Raw genomic sequence first — 15,790 nt, forward strand, 5'->3', positions numbered from 1 at the left:
AGCTGTAAAAAAAATTATAAAAAAGATTTTAACAAAATACACATACACATTTTTTTGTGCTTTTGTCAAAATCTTGTCACTTTGAAATTTTATCATATTATATCATTATACGAGGTTACAAGCAGTCACCCACGATATACAAAAGTAAAGTTTTCTCGTTTGTAGATGTAGTAATTTGCATGTGTTCTGGTGTTATAATGGGTGCTATTAAGTCAAGATAAAGATGTCTAATTAAAATGAATTTTCGAAATTATAAATATTATGAATTTTGAATTCCTGTAAGTTTAAAGATAAAATGCAATTCAGTAGTATAAGACTATTGATAAATTAATACTTTGCTCTATACTTTCTGTATAATTGGTGTGCCAACTGGATTGTGAATGAGCTTTTTCTCCCAGTGTTCAACAATATATGAGTTTTGGTTTTATATGGGTGGGTTTTCTAATCCAGAAATCCATGTCCCCTTAAAATTTAAAATTTTATGCTCAATGTTATTTTAATAAAAGGATAGCCGAGTGTCAAACAAAAGTTTTGTTAATAAAAAGATAATATACAATGTTTTTTGAATATAAATTTAGATTTAGAAAAATCAAGGAGTTGCTTCTGCAAAATTATGTGCCAACAAAAATGAATGATTTCAAAATATTTTAACTTGCAGATAAAGATGGTAAGAAAGGAGATGAATTACAGTATAATTTTGGTTCAGCATTTCTGGGACCAAATTTATGGGATAAAACCTACAATGACCCGGATTTTAACTTGGAGTATATGGACTTAGATGAATTCCTTCAAGAGAATGGTATACCACATGTAGATGGAGATTTGTCAGAGCTGTCCAATGGCGAAACAAGCATGCAGTGTCAATCTCCACCACAAATTGCTTCACCACGACGACTTCCTTCTCCACCACAAATTGCTTCTCCATGTTCCCTTTCTCCAAGATCAAGTGTAGCAGTTAATCCACAGTCCTTATTTCAATCATCGCCACCATCAGCTGTATCAACTTCACCACCGCCAACTCAAGTAGCAGGTACCGGTAACATTCTTTCTATATTTTAGTAAATATTCCAAAAGTTACATGGTTGTTAAAAGCACAGATTATTCTTCGAAAAGCTTGTTTCTGGTCGAATTCAATCCAGAATGGTCCATACCAAGTGTTAAGTTTTAGTTACATAATTTATAATGGGCTTTTATGATAATTGTCCTATGATGGTTCAATTAAAGGGTTTTTTGTAGAGGAAAAAAAGAAAAACTGATCTCCATTGTATAACTAACAAGTTTCTATCACAGTTGTGTTCACACCTATCAAAATATCATATCTTGACATGCTTTGATTTGGTAAATGTCATTCAATTGCAGCTGTGGTTGAAAACTTGCTAGATTACAATACTCGAGATAAAATATATCAGAATAAAGAAAAGAGTAAAAGTGTAATCTTATTATATTAGAATTGGGATATAGTGAAATAGGTTTTTTTTTTTCCCCTTTTTTCTTTTGACTTTTTTTTTCAACATTCAAATTTCAAAATTTTCTTTTTAGCTTCAAGATTAAGTCCCTCTCCACCTGTTAGCCCTATTGTACCCGAGGTCCCGTTTAATGTGAATCCACAAGACTTACAGCTTGTTACTATCCCAGGTAATAAATATTTCAATTTGACGAAAACCTTTTCTGAATTATTTTAGTTTCAATGGTACATGGATTACTTTTACAGCAATTCATGCTTCTTGGCAACAAAAATGTTGTCATATCTTCTAAGATCCTCATCATTTATATTTTAGGTCAAACAGGTTTTGATCCCAGAAAACGTGCATTTTCTGAAGAAGAATTGAAACCACAACCTATTATTAAAAAATCAAAAAAGGTGAGTCAATTTCTTGTATTATCTCTATCATCAATACATACCAGCCTCCTGGAAGTGGAAGGCACCATTTTGGGCAGATATGGGATGTACTGTTGGTAATGATAGGACTATTTTTCCGGCCACTGTATCAAGATTTTTAGTTGTGTGTGTTTACTTGATAAGAAGATATGAAAGGTTGAAATGATCTGTACAATAATAAATCTAGAGTAATATACCTTAAATTGTGTTCCGTCATTTAAAATTCATTCTGTCATCAGTTTTTTTTATATAAGGCACTATAAAGAAGCAAACAAAAATTTATGTCATTGTATAATTGTTAGTGGGGTCACTTTTTAGGACCATCTGCAATTCGACATATGACAAGATTGTGACAGAATAGCAAAGGTCCAGCCTATTTAAAAGTCTTGCGGTATTTTTTAATATTTTCTAAACCATTGAAAAAGTTTGAAAATACAAACATGTCTTCTAGGTATTTGTCAATGAAGAGAAGAAAGATGACAAATATTGGGCAAGGCGAAATAAAAATAACACTGCAGCCAAACGGTCACGTGATGCCAGGAGAACTAAGGAAAATCAAATTGCGATGAGAGCAGCTTTCCTGGAGAAAGAAAATGAAGTGATGAAAGCAGAGGTGGAAAAAGTCAAGAAAGAAAATATTGAATTGAAAAAACGACTGGCAAAATATGAATGTTAAACCATGACAAGATACATGACTCCTTATACCAGGCCTGTGGTAAATCTTTTATCTAAAAATAAATGATATCTGAAAATATTTCATACATTGAGTTTCCTTAGTGATATAGTCACATAGACAAATTTCAGAAAACTCTAAATATTCTGTATGTACAATGAGACAATTGGGGTGTAATTATAAGTGTTCAGAAATTATTTGTCAACTACATTCAGAGAAATAATTACAGTATATCACAGGTTTGTAAAGGAGTCGTTTTGTTTTTTACTCTAATTTTGGCAGTTATTCATAAGATTAAGACATACTGATACATATTGCACAAACAAGCATCGCTGAATATATATATTTTATCCAGACAATTGTCTTTGTTTTTTAGAATCATAGAACAACCCTTTGAACATTAAGTGTACATAAGATATATGCTGTCATATATACTGTACTCCGAAGTCAAATGACTTTATAAAGTTTTAGAGTATTGCACTTAATAACGGTCGCTTCAATGGCCGCTCGGGTTTATATCTGATTATGTTATATTGAAGCAGCCACTTGTGTTGAAAGGGTAAAAAAAAAATGAATTACAAAATTCATATTTGTTCGCAGACGATATGCCTTTATCTGATTTACTTTTTGTTCAGTTTCATTGGAACAGATTGCATAATTACTATTTATCATATCAATAATAACTGTTTTTTTCAGTTTTAAGCATTTTCATGTTATTTTGTAAATAGATGTTATTAAATGTATTAGAATCACATCTGAGTTGTTATGTTTTAATGATTATATATTTTAGAATATAGTGATGTTGGGTGTATATATTATATAATTCATGACAATATGACTTACAACTACTCTTAGTGTGTAGTTTTGTTAATTATTTAATCATTTTAACCATGTTTTTAGATTAGTTACATGATATTATCACTTTAATTTTTATTTCATATCCCTAGTTCAGCATTTGTATCATAATTTCCCTGTTAATATTGGCCAGTTGGTACTCATGCCTTGGATTAATGTCAATGAAAATTGCAGATCTTTTCTAAAATAAGTTATATAGATTTCATGTATTAACTAAGACTACACAAGTATGGAAAATAAGAGTTGTTATGGCTACTTATGGTCAAATAAAGAAACTGAATTGTCATAAACGTTGCCTTGTTAAAATATTAAAATTCCACAACGAACACTGCATGGCATTGCCTTCTCAAAGCACTTCTAGCTTTTTAATGGCTTTTATTTGCATCATTCCAAATTCAGTCAGATATTTGTAGTTCCTTAAATTTTAGAAATGCTTAACTGTCGCTTATTGACGTCACTAAAGCAAAAGCTGCTTACAATAATATAAAAGGTCATTATGTCATGAAATGCTTAGCTTTAGTGGGATTGCAAGAGCCACAAAAATCTGACTAAAAATTAGAATGGTGCAACTCCGATAGATTCAGCTTCCCAAATACACTTTTTACCATCCCTTTAACATAAAAAGGTATTGAACAGTGGCATATAATACTCAAATAAAGATTCATTTGGCACCATTTCAGCATTTAACCAATAATTTTGTCATGTCAAATTTGGATCATTTTTTGCATAAAATGGCAGCTTCACATGGTATTTTATAGAATTTTGTAAGAAGTAGAACACAATGAATGGTGCATGGATCTCTTATTTTAAAATTCCTGAAGCCTTTGTTTAAGCCATTTAGATATATAATTGTTATGATAATGTATGATATATATATTTACTCAGATACCAATCACTATATATTTGTTGTTATTTGTTAGAAATTTGTTGATTTTAAAGATGTCTGATATTGATTGAAGATGGTGAAAGTTCATGAAAATGTCTACTGAAATAACAAACATATTCCTCTAATGTTACAAGATTTTGCTGCAAGGATTTGGTTGAATTGACCGTCTCTTCTGAACATTCTAGTCAATAGCAAACAGCTGAGGTAGAAAGTTGGTTATTTGATTTAAGACATTTTCATGAAGGCTTGTTATTTTGTGCCTTGATGTAATATTCATAGAGATTCAAGATTTTTAAGATTTAATGACTCCAAATATAGATCTCACAAAAACAGAAAAGAACTGCCTAGATTTGAGATAGACTACATGTTCTTTTAGCAACAGTATATGATTATCACTGTACTGTTGCTAAAGGAACATGGATAGGCTTTTTGTATCAACATAAAAAGTTTGTAAGCTCCATTCCAATTTTGCTAATTTTTGGGCTTATGTTTTATAAGATATATGGGTTAAATAAAGAATCAAAAATAAAGAATAACTATCAGAAATATAGAATATCTTTCAGAGGGAAATAGTAGCTATCAGAAGTAAAGTATTGCTATCAGAGTTAAAAAAAATTACTATCAGAAGTAAAGAATTGATATCAGAGACAACATGGTGGTCATCATGTCTTTGATTTGTAAGATAGATAGCCATGACTCAGATTCAGAAGAACAGTTAGAGATTGAAAGAAACATTATGCTGGTATAGCCTGGTTGAGGTCATCTCACTGAAACCATTAAATTCCATTTTTACACTGAAATTTCTAGAAAGGAATCCTTCCAATTTCAAAGCAGGCTATGCCCTGGGGAGAGTTATAATATTCAGGTCTGATTCTAATGCTCACAAATATTTTAGATTGTAAATATAATTTTGTAGTGTCATATTTTGTTTTGTCATTGCCATTTCTTATAACAAATTTTAAAAAAATGCTTTTTAGAAAAAAATAACATTGTTAAAAATTAGTATATTATCATTTTGACAAAAATTAATCTGTCTCTAAAAGTGGATGGCATTTTTCATCAAAGAAGACATAACTGGCATTTCCTTCAAAACTGCCAGAAAATTGGTTGAGTTTGAGTTCATAAATTGTAGGCCGAATCTATTCAGATTTATTTGTTGTTTTCTTGGACAATACAACTTTAATTGTGTTTTAACAATTGTAGGCTACTGTCAATATCATGCATAATGAATTATTATTGAAAAAATTGACATGTCTATTGAATCATAATATATCATTGAAATTCTTTGGAAGAAGATATTGTCATCTTCAATGATAACAAAATTGACCAAGTGATATTATTCTAAATTTATGGAATATAAAATGGATATATATTTGTTTAGTATCATGTATCACATAAATGTAGCCTATTAAATATAATGTTTGTTAAGATTTAAGTTGTTTTAATTCACACATGACTTAGCCTACCCCAGTTGTAGAGTTAGCAATTGATTTTTGCTGCTATTAAAGGGACGGTTCATCATTCGTTTGACTAATGGCGCCTTAGTCTGAGAAACGGGTTTTTTTTAAGCTAAGCTAATCAATAATAGTGTTCACAGCTCACCGTCAAGAATTATCCGGGTCTTATTGTTAAAATGAGGCTGGCTATCATTTAAAAAAGTCGTGTAGAAAGTGAAATTCCTAGATCTGAAATTTTTTCGTACATTTTTAGTTCATCTTAAGGCTATTAACATATATTGAAGACCCAAATCAACACTCGGAAATGGCAATCTGTCCCTTTCAACAAAATAATGAAAATTATAGTCGTTTGCAGAAGTAAATTAGGCTATAATTTATAAATCGAATACCGAAATTAAAAGTTTAAAGGCACATTTTGCTATTTTTACTACCGGGGAAGCTATGTTCAAAAAACCTGTATATAATTCATACTTAATAATGGTGAAGGGACAAAGAAGGCCTGATTTAGCAATTTACTACGTAGTCTGCGTCTAGTTATATAATAGGTTTTGACTGTTGAAGGGAGATAACTCTGTTTAAGTTGGCTTTAAACCACAACTAATTCTACTAATTCTATTTAATAGTTTTTCTGATTGTTTATGGATTATTTTTCGATTAAACCTTCGCCATTGGGTCTTAAAAACTCACCTTCAACAAGTTTGGCTTCAATGCCCGCCTCCCCCACATATGGACCACATACCTGCTGCATGTAATTTTGAAAAATAACTTTGAATGCCGTAGAAAATATTTATCAAATAATTTGTCGAGAAAAAAATTTTGAGCTAATAAATGGCTGTAGGCCTAATTTGTAGTTAGCTCCCTTTACATGCCAACTTGACCGAACTTTAAAACTGAAGTGTTTGTTCAAATTGTAACATATTGTAGAAATTAGCCGATAAAGCATCAAACTTTATTCGGTTGAAAACGCAACCCGAAATCAATGAAAATACCAAAGTATCCTATTTTTTTTAAATACGAAAATCCTTTATGCGAAATAAGCTAAAGGCACATTTTCTTGCTCAGGACATAGTTAAACAAATATATTTCCGCGTGATTTCTGCATTTATTAATGCTCAAAGACCTATGAACTAATAGGGTAGAGGTAAATAATTACCAACTGTAGTCAAATTATGACCAAGTTGATCATTCTAGTATATCTCAAACTATTTTCGGTCATATTTCTTACATGTATGATCCCGGAAAACCCCTACATTCTAGTTTATTTCAAACTATTTTCGGTCATATTTCTTACATGTATGATCCCGGAAAACCCCTATTGATGTCTGAACCTACTTACTGATTGGAGGTTGGATGTTCTAGAATATACTCTCCTACAGAAGCACTGGCCAAGGTCAGAAGAAAAGAACATACGTCTTTTACATCAATGTGAGTAATTTGCCATGGAAAAATCAAATTACTGAGATTTTTGTTTTTTTAGAAGCAGTAACCCGTGTAATTTCGTTTGACAACAAGAGAAACACTTTTGTCAGTGGAATTATAGGTCGCAACAAAGGGTATGATTTGATTGCCATGCTGGGTATAGACCACTGGATACGGTTTGCAATTGATCGATCCCTCTTTGCAGTCGCTTGGTTTTGGGTTAAACATTAGGCAATATGGAACTTTTTCAATGGGCATGACGAGAATATCTTCAATGAAATAATTAGGTAGGTTGAAATGATTCGCGATTGGTCAATTTCTTTCTTATAAAGTATATCGGGTCCCTTTTATGTTATAAGACAAGCTGCGATTTTACGGAGCGAATGGATTTTATAATATTTAATAATTCTTCGATCACTTGGCTGATTCTATCAGGTGCATTGACGGAAGCAAAAACTGTGCCAAACAATTCAAGACAATAATTAAGCCAATTAACCCAAGTGTCATTTACAAATCGTTTGCAATTATAATGTAATTAGCCTTAAATTGAAGTTATCTATTTGCTTATTTACCCAATCAATTAGACGAAATTTCTTGTCATCTTTAAAAATAAACACGAGTAACAGATGGATATTTAATAGCGGCATTTAATTTAGCATCTCTGACAGTTGTTTAAATGTTTCCTGCGATAAAAAAGGCTTCATATTTTTGCCTTAAAATGACAAATGACAGTACTCCTTTACAAAAAATACCCCTAAAACACTTACTTAGGTTATGCCTATGTGTTGTGTTATACCAATAATTAAAAATGTTTTTTCACTTTGACCCACTATTGAATTATATAGCATTGTGATATAACGACAACCACGATAAAATACCTTTAAGATCAGGTGGGGATGATATGTTGAGGTCTTCACTAATCCTTTGTTAGGAAGATTCCATTTTTTTTGCATCTGGGCTATTTATGGCTTTTACTTTCATTTTTTCCCTTTTCATCCAGTGGTTTTGTAATAAAAGAAATGCTTAACCGTATGACAACACTATCCGTGAAAGCTGCTTGTATCCACGGGCCTTAAACTCATAAAACGCTTAGGATTTAGAGGCGTTGTAAAAACCACAGACGCCTGACTGGAAATTGGAGCAAACAAATCGATACTATAAGTGTCCCCAATGCACATAAAAAGAAAACTTTCCAATCTCTTTCAGTTCTTTATAAAAAAAAATTTCGTAGCGTTTTGTTGTTTCTACTAAAAAAAAAAAAAACAACCCAGTTTTATGAAAGCTAACTACTCTGATTTGGATGTTGATATTAATTTCATAACAAATCTTTAAATTCTTTTCAAGGTAAAGATCTAGAATTAGCGAGTGAATGTCAAAATTCTGTAAACGGTCAGGTGCCACGTGGTCATTATAATCAACTATGTTTGACATTTGACTCCTGGCGCGTGGCACACATCTGTAAATATTGACCAATCAGGTGTTGTGTTATATTGTTTTTCACAAAGGAACTTTTAAATATTGTTTTCAAATTGGTAACTGGTAAAGCATCCTATTCAATTTCAATACAAAGTAAGGTTTAATTATAATAATTACTGACGATTTGTAGTTTAAATTCGTGAAAAAGAAATGGTGAGTGTCGTTTGTGAAGTGTGTCAGATTCCATTTAATTGAAACTCTGTTTGAATAACGTAATCTAGGGATTTCAGAATGTCTCAAATATCAGTAGGCCTAGAATAAAAACAACAGAAAGCGTTAAAAATATTAATGAATAAACTTAAAACTTTTTCCCCCCAGTTAAACTTTCAGGCATAAACACTGTCCAAATTGAAGCAAAATTAACAAACAAATCCAAATTTTACAGTTTTGGAAGTTTCTCCATGTCTACTGAGATTTCTCGAAAATGAATTTCCATCAGACGAGGTTCCCAGCGATCACCCAATATATTCACCATCGGTACTTATTGGTATAAAAGGGTAATATAATTCAAAATTGAATGGAATTTTGGAAATAAGCAACACGATTACGACCTATTACAACATGACACTAAGCTTTTAAGTTTAAATTTTATTATAAGACTCTAATAATATAGCAGTCAAAACATCCAGTGGTTTCCCTCATAAACTCCAGCTAGAGACAAATGATAACTCCCTTAGTATTCATTTGCGATCTAGATACCTATGGAGATTTACAAATCGTATGTAAAACTCGGTAATCCAAATATACAACCGTAAATGATTTTGAAATGAAACCCTCAATAGACTCCACCATTTGGAGGATCATCAACAAGGTTATACAAAAACTACTCAAAGATGGGATTTATAACCTGTTGAGATTTAAACATCATACTGTATCATTACCAGCTTACTAATCCTACACAAATCTTAACTTGATCAGATATTATACTTACTGAATGGAACGCTGCATTAGAATTCCCCAAGGAGTCCTTCTTACACCTTACTTATTACCAGTTTTCACAAAATTCTTCCCTTTCTCTCTGACTTATATCTACTGCCCCAAGCTGTTTAATGGTAATTTGGATCAAGTTAGAGTATATAATAAGTCTGTTATATGACTAGAACTAGTAGAAACTCAGATTTAAATCAAATCATAAATTGTAGAATAAAAAAGTGATAAATAAAAACGTTAATTACAGCTTGTCTGAAATATATTGAGTCTTCTCTTAAAATCATTACATAGATTCTATATATCACATAATTTAATTCTACTTTAATAAATCTTACACAATATTAACACTACTGTTAAAATCATTACCTAGTTTCTATATATCACATGATTTAATTCTACTTTAATAAATCTTACACAATATTAACACTACTGTTAAAATCATTACCTAGTTTCTATATATCACATAATTTAATTCTACTTTAATAAATCTTACACAATATTAACACTACTGTTAAAATCATTACCTAGTTTCTATATATCACATAATTTAATTCTACTTTAATAAATCTTACACAATATTAACACTACTGTTAAAATCATTACCTAGTTTCTAAATATCACATAATTTAATTCTACTTTAATAAATCTTATACAATATTAACACTACTGTTAAAATCATTACCTAGTTTCTATATATCACATAATTTAATTTTACTTTAATAAATCTTACACAATATTAACACTACTGTTAAAATCATTACCTAGTTTCCATATATCACATAATTTAATTCTACTTTAATAAATCTTACACAATATGAACACTGCTGTTAAAATCATTGCCTAGTTTCTATATATCACATGATTTAATTCTACTTTAATAAATCTTACACAATATTAACACTACTGTTAAAATCATTACCTAGTTTCTATATATCACATAATTTAATTCTACTTTAATAAATCTTACACAATATTAACACTACTGTTAAAATCATTACCTAGTTTCTATATATCACATAATTTAATTCTACTTTAATAAATCTTACACAATATTAACACTACTGTTAAAATCATTACCTAGTTTCTATATATCACATAATTTAATTCTACTTTAATAAATCTTACACAATATTAACACTACTGTTAAAATCATTACATAGTTTCTATATATCACATAATTTAATTCTACTTTAATAAATCTTACACAATATTAACACTGCTGTTAAAATCATTGCCTAGTTTCTATATATCACATAATTTAATTCTACTTTAATAAATCTTACACAATATTAACACTGCTGTTAAAATCATTGCCTAGTTTCTATATATCACATAAGTTAATTCTACTTTAATAAATCTTACACAATATTAACACTACTGTTAAAATCATTACCTAGTTTCTATATATCACATAATTTAATTCTACTTTAATAAATCTTACACAATATTAACACTGCTGTTAAAATCATTATCTAGTTTCTATATATCACATAATTTAATTCTACTTTAATAAATCTTACACAATATTAACACTACTGTTAAAATCATTACCTAGTTTCTATACATCACATAATTTAATTCTACTTTAATAAATCTTACACAATATTAACACTACTGTTAAAATCATTACCTAGTTTCTATATATCACATAGTTTAATTCTAATTTAATAAATTTTACACAATATTAACACTACTGTTAAAATCATTACCTAGTTTCTATATATCACATAATTTAATTCTACTTTAATAAATCTTACACAATATTAACACTACTGTTAAAATCATTACCTAGTTTCTATATATCACATAATTTAATCCTACTTTAATAAATCTTACACAATATTAACACTACTGTTAAAATCATTACCTAGTTTCTATATATCACATAATTTAATCCTACTTTAATAAATCTTACACAATATTAACACTACTGTTAAAATCATTACCTAGTTTCTATATATCACATAATTTAATTCTACTTTAATAAATCTTACACAATATTAACACTACTGTTAAAATCATTACCTAGTTTCTATATATCACATGATTTAATTCTACTTTAATAAATCTTACACAATATTAACACTACTGTTAAAATCATTACCTAGTTTCTATATATCACATAATTTAATTCTACTTTAATAAATCTTACACAATATTAACACTACTGTTAAAATCATTACCTAGTTTCTATATATCACATAATTTAATTCTACTTTAATAAATCTTACACAATATTAACACTACTGTTAAAATCATTACCTAGTTTCTATATATCACATAATTTAATTCTACTTTAATAAATCTTACACAATATTAACACTACTGTTAAAATCATTACCTAGTTTCTATATATCACATAATTTAATTCTACTTTAATAAATCTTACACAATATTAACACTACTGTTAAAATCATTACCTAGTTTCTATATATCACATAATTTAATTCTACTTTAATAAATCTTACACAACATTAACACCACTGTTAAAATCATTACTTATTATCTATATATCATATAATTTAATTCTACTTTAATAAATCTTACACTATATTAACACTACTGTTAAAATCCTGGTCTTTAACATTATTGATTTATAAACCCTACAAGAAAGGACAAAAATGGAAAAAACTACTAGTCCTTGTAAACCTTTTCCTAAGGCCTTCAAGTTATCAAAGTTAAAATTAGCAAAAAGATGTTCAGATTTCATATACATATCGACACTTCTACAGTAAGTTGTCGTTCCAAACTTTAGGCATTGGCCCTCGATATACAACGCCTCTCTTTAGCCAATTTCCGTGATTGTACCTTAAATTTTTTTTGTGCCATTTTCCTTTGCTTCACTTAGGATATGTTTTTTTTTGGAAACCTCCTTGTACATTATTCTTCTGATTATTTCATGTGACGGTTCTCTCCCCTTATCTACAAGTAAGGATAAATGTGAAACACATTACTTCATTGTAATTTGATCAAACTTTTGAAATAAAACATCTCATGAGAAGAACTAACTAACTCTACGGAACTGGAACATAAGTTTTCATTAATAACCAACTTAATGTAGAATTTTTTGCAACCATTTAACCAACTTTATCCGAGAACGTTAGGTAAACCACATTTTGTTAAAGTAAGATCTGAAACTTCATTTTCAAAAGACACTTTTCATATTGAAATCTAACAAATGACAAGGTCACATAAACAATCCTTGTCTTACCCCTGTTATATTGTATGCTTTAATCTTATAGAAAACCATGAAAACATTATTTTAGAGAGTTTTGCACTCGGCACTTTTAGCAGATTCGTGTAACTGTGTGACATGGCATTATAACAGAAGGATGAAAACAAATCATATATATGTGTTTCAAAATGTTCTCAATATTCAGTTTTTAGTTTTTATCTGTTCGGAAGTTGTGAAGTAAACGCTTTATGATGGATACTACTACCTATTGAAAAGAGAACAAATGTTTTAACAATGGAAGACTTCAATGTTCAAATAGAAACATATCTCTCATTTTTCCTCTATAAAAAATCTTATTGTCCGAACATGAAACTATTTGTTTGTTTTCATTTATATCAATCATAACCGGAACTTGACTTTTGTTCTGTGTTTTTTCATATTGAACATGTTTTTCTGTTTTTTATCTACTGAAACTTAACATCTGGTTGACTAAAATTTGTTTAGAAGAATATTAGACTATTGTTCGATAAGGGATTCGACCCATGTCTTTGTAAGTAAAATCTGATAAGGATACAAGATCTTAATAATGAGTTCAGACAATTTGAAGATTAATTGAGAGACAAAAATGAAGTCAACCATCCATCATCAATTATTCAGTATTTATAATGAATAACCAGTAATAAAGTATTTCTATAAACAGTTAGTGTCAAGTTCTATCTAATATTTAAAACAGTTTAAACTCAAGTATCAAGTTATTATTTAATTGTTAGTCACATGTACTGACAATTCTATACTTGAACTGATTTTCAAGTACAACTGTCGCGTCACATACTTTAAAATCATGATGTTCAATTTAGTGTCAATCATCAATAAAAATCATTGGTTTATAAAAATAGACATTACTTACAGTGATTTATATAATGAGAAATTAAAGTATTTAAAATCAAGTTTAATGTAAGAAATAATGGTTGTAATTTATTGAGGTAAAATGTTGAATAATTGTAAGAAAGTAAAATAAATGTTGTTGTAGAAAATGTTTTTCTGGTTGATTTAACCTTTTTCTCACCATCATTTTGTCACTATCGTCAAGTGATTTGTATTGGGAATTAAATAATTTAAGGAATTCGATACTAGAAATATCTATAACATGCCAAGTTCCTTTTTTAAAATTTACATTCCAATACAGAGCTATTTCGATGATGGAATGTTGCCCGATACTTTCACTTTTCGTTGTATCTAGATTCTGTGTATAAGTGTCTTGGTTATCTATCAATTACACGTTCAATAAATATTGTTATCACTGGGCCCATGTATCTACCTATAACCTACTGTTTTATATCGTTTGATGTTCAAGTCTATAATCATTATCTTATTATCTTTACCTACTAGTTTAAACATTATTAGAGGTTCAAGGTAAAATATATTCCTTAAGGTACCAATGATTCTGATTTGCTGCAGGCCAACATTTTATCAGTATCTGTTGGCTATAAATTGTGTAATTTTATAAGTAATGTAAACTCTATAATTACTATCAAGTGTTGTAAGTTTAGTGATATCATCACATTAATCACATTAAGATAGTCAGAATCTCATTCCTGGAGTTCTGATAGTCTTTGATATACCATTGATGGCTTCCTTCTGGATATAAAGATGGTTTACAACGGCGTAAGACAAGGATCACTACTAACACCTTGCTTTTTATCGTTTTGTATCAATGACTGTAATGCTAAGTATGTTGCAATTAAGGATATTTAAATAATAATATCACATTGCTGTGATTTTTCTTTTCATTTTCAATGTAATATACAGATAACTGTAAAGGACTAGAGAGCGTATCAATTCCAAGAATACGACACATACGAATTATTTTACGATTTGACATGTGGACAGTTGTTGAGAGATGCTTTCAATGATGTTTTGAAATATGCTAAATCAGCAGATATTGATAATGAATGAATGATTGTACATTAACATAAATATCGGCTGTATGTTTATAGATTAATATTATTGGTCAATTGACTGTAAACAGAATCTAATCATTCAACCTTAGAACATTTTAGTTAGTCTCGGTTTAGATACCCTTTTATAGATAATAATTAATTAATGTAGAACGAGTTATCGTTATTGGTAACTCTTTAGAAAGGAGATAAAAATATTAGGTAACTAACCAGGCGACTATTATTTATCTATGTAAAATAATATTTGCACCTGTTTCCTCCTTTCAATCATCTACATGATTTTATTATCTAAAACATTATCGTCACCTGTACATTATGTAAATAGATTATGAGGTTAAAATGGACGACAATAGTTTGTGAGAACTCTTATACAGAAGATTATTTTAATTCGAATATCTAGTAATCTTTTCGAAACATTGAATGACATTTTATGATGAATTATCATTCCTTTGTGAGGTCTTAAAAAGTAAAATATTCCTGTCTGGCATATAACCATATACCATATCACCTTTACAATGGTCAGTCTCAAACATCAAAGTTTTATATGAACATTTATCAAAAATCTGTCTTCTAATCACCAAGAAATAGAAATAAGGAGGTGTGTAGAGTAAACTAGCTGTCTTTATATTCTAGTTGATTGTATTGTATTAAAGATAGTAGAATAGACAGTTGACAGGACAGATAGAGAATGAAAGACGCCATATTGTATCCAGTACCTCCACTATTATTAATGAGGGATTCTAATGAATACCAGTTTGATCTTAAAGCTTTATGAATTTTCTTTATTTTACTATAATAGTTAGAAAACAAACAGACCGCTGAAATCCATGTTCTAAAAGTGATTAAGATTTATAATAGAAAGTGTGAGACCAACAGATAAACAATCATACTGCTTGACTGACTCCCCTCTTTTCTAGTTTTCATGTAACGATGAATTTTCTGTCACCTATTACCACAATAACTGGGATGTTACAGAGTTGATTGTCTTCTATTAAAACTGTCAAACTCAACAGACTCAACCTCTTAGATACTTTCTTTAATATCAAACTGTGAGGTCATTATTCTATGAATTCGATTAGTTC

The 15,790-nt window shown here is 29.4% G+C and overlaps 1 protein-coding gene across 1 annotated transcript; it reads left to right on the forward strand.

Moving 5' to 3' along the window:
- Window positions 1-702: 702 nt before the first annotated feature.
- Window positions 703-2,495, forward strand: LOTGIDRAFT_67392 (hypothetical protein; the record flags this gene model as incomplete). Its single annotated transcript, XM_009057017.1, has 4 exons — window positions 703-946; window positions 1,540-1,635; window positions 1,779-1,861; window positions 2,331-2,495. Coding segments are annotated over 4 exons (588 nt in total), but the record flags the coding sequence as incomplete, so codon positions are not given.
- Between the last annotated feature and the right edge of the window lie 13,295 nt (window positions 2,496-15,790).

This window comes from Lottia gigantea (genome assembly GCF_000327385.1).
Source record: "Lottia gigantea unplaced genomic scaffold LOTGIsca_3, whole genome shotgun sequence".
NCBI classification, from domain to species: Eukaryota; Metazoa; Mollusca; class Gastropoda; family Lottiidae; genus Lottia; species Lottia gigantea.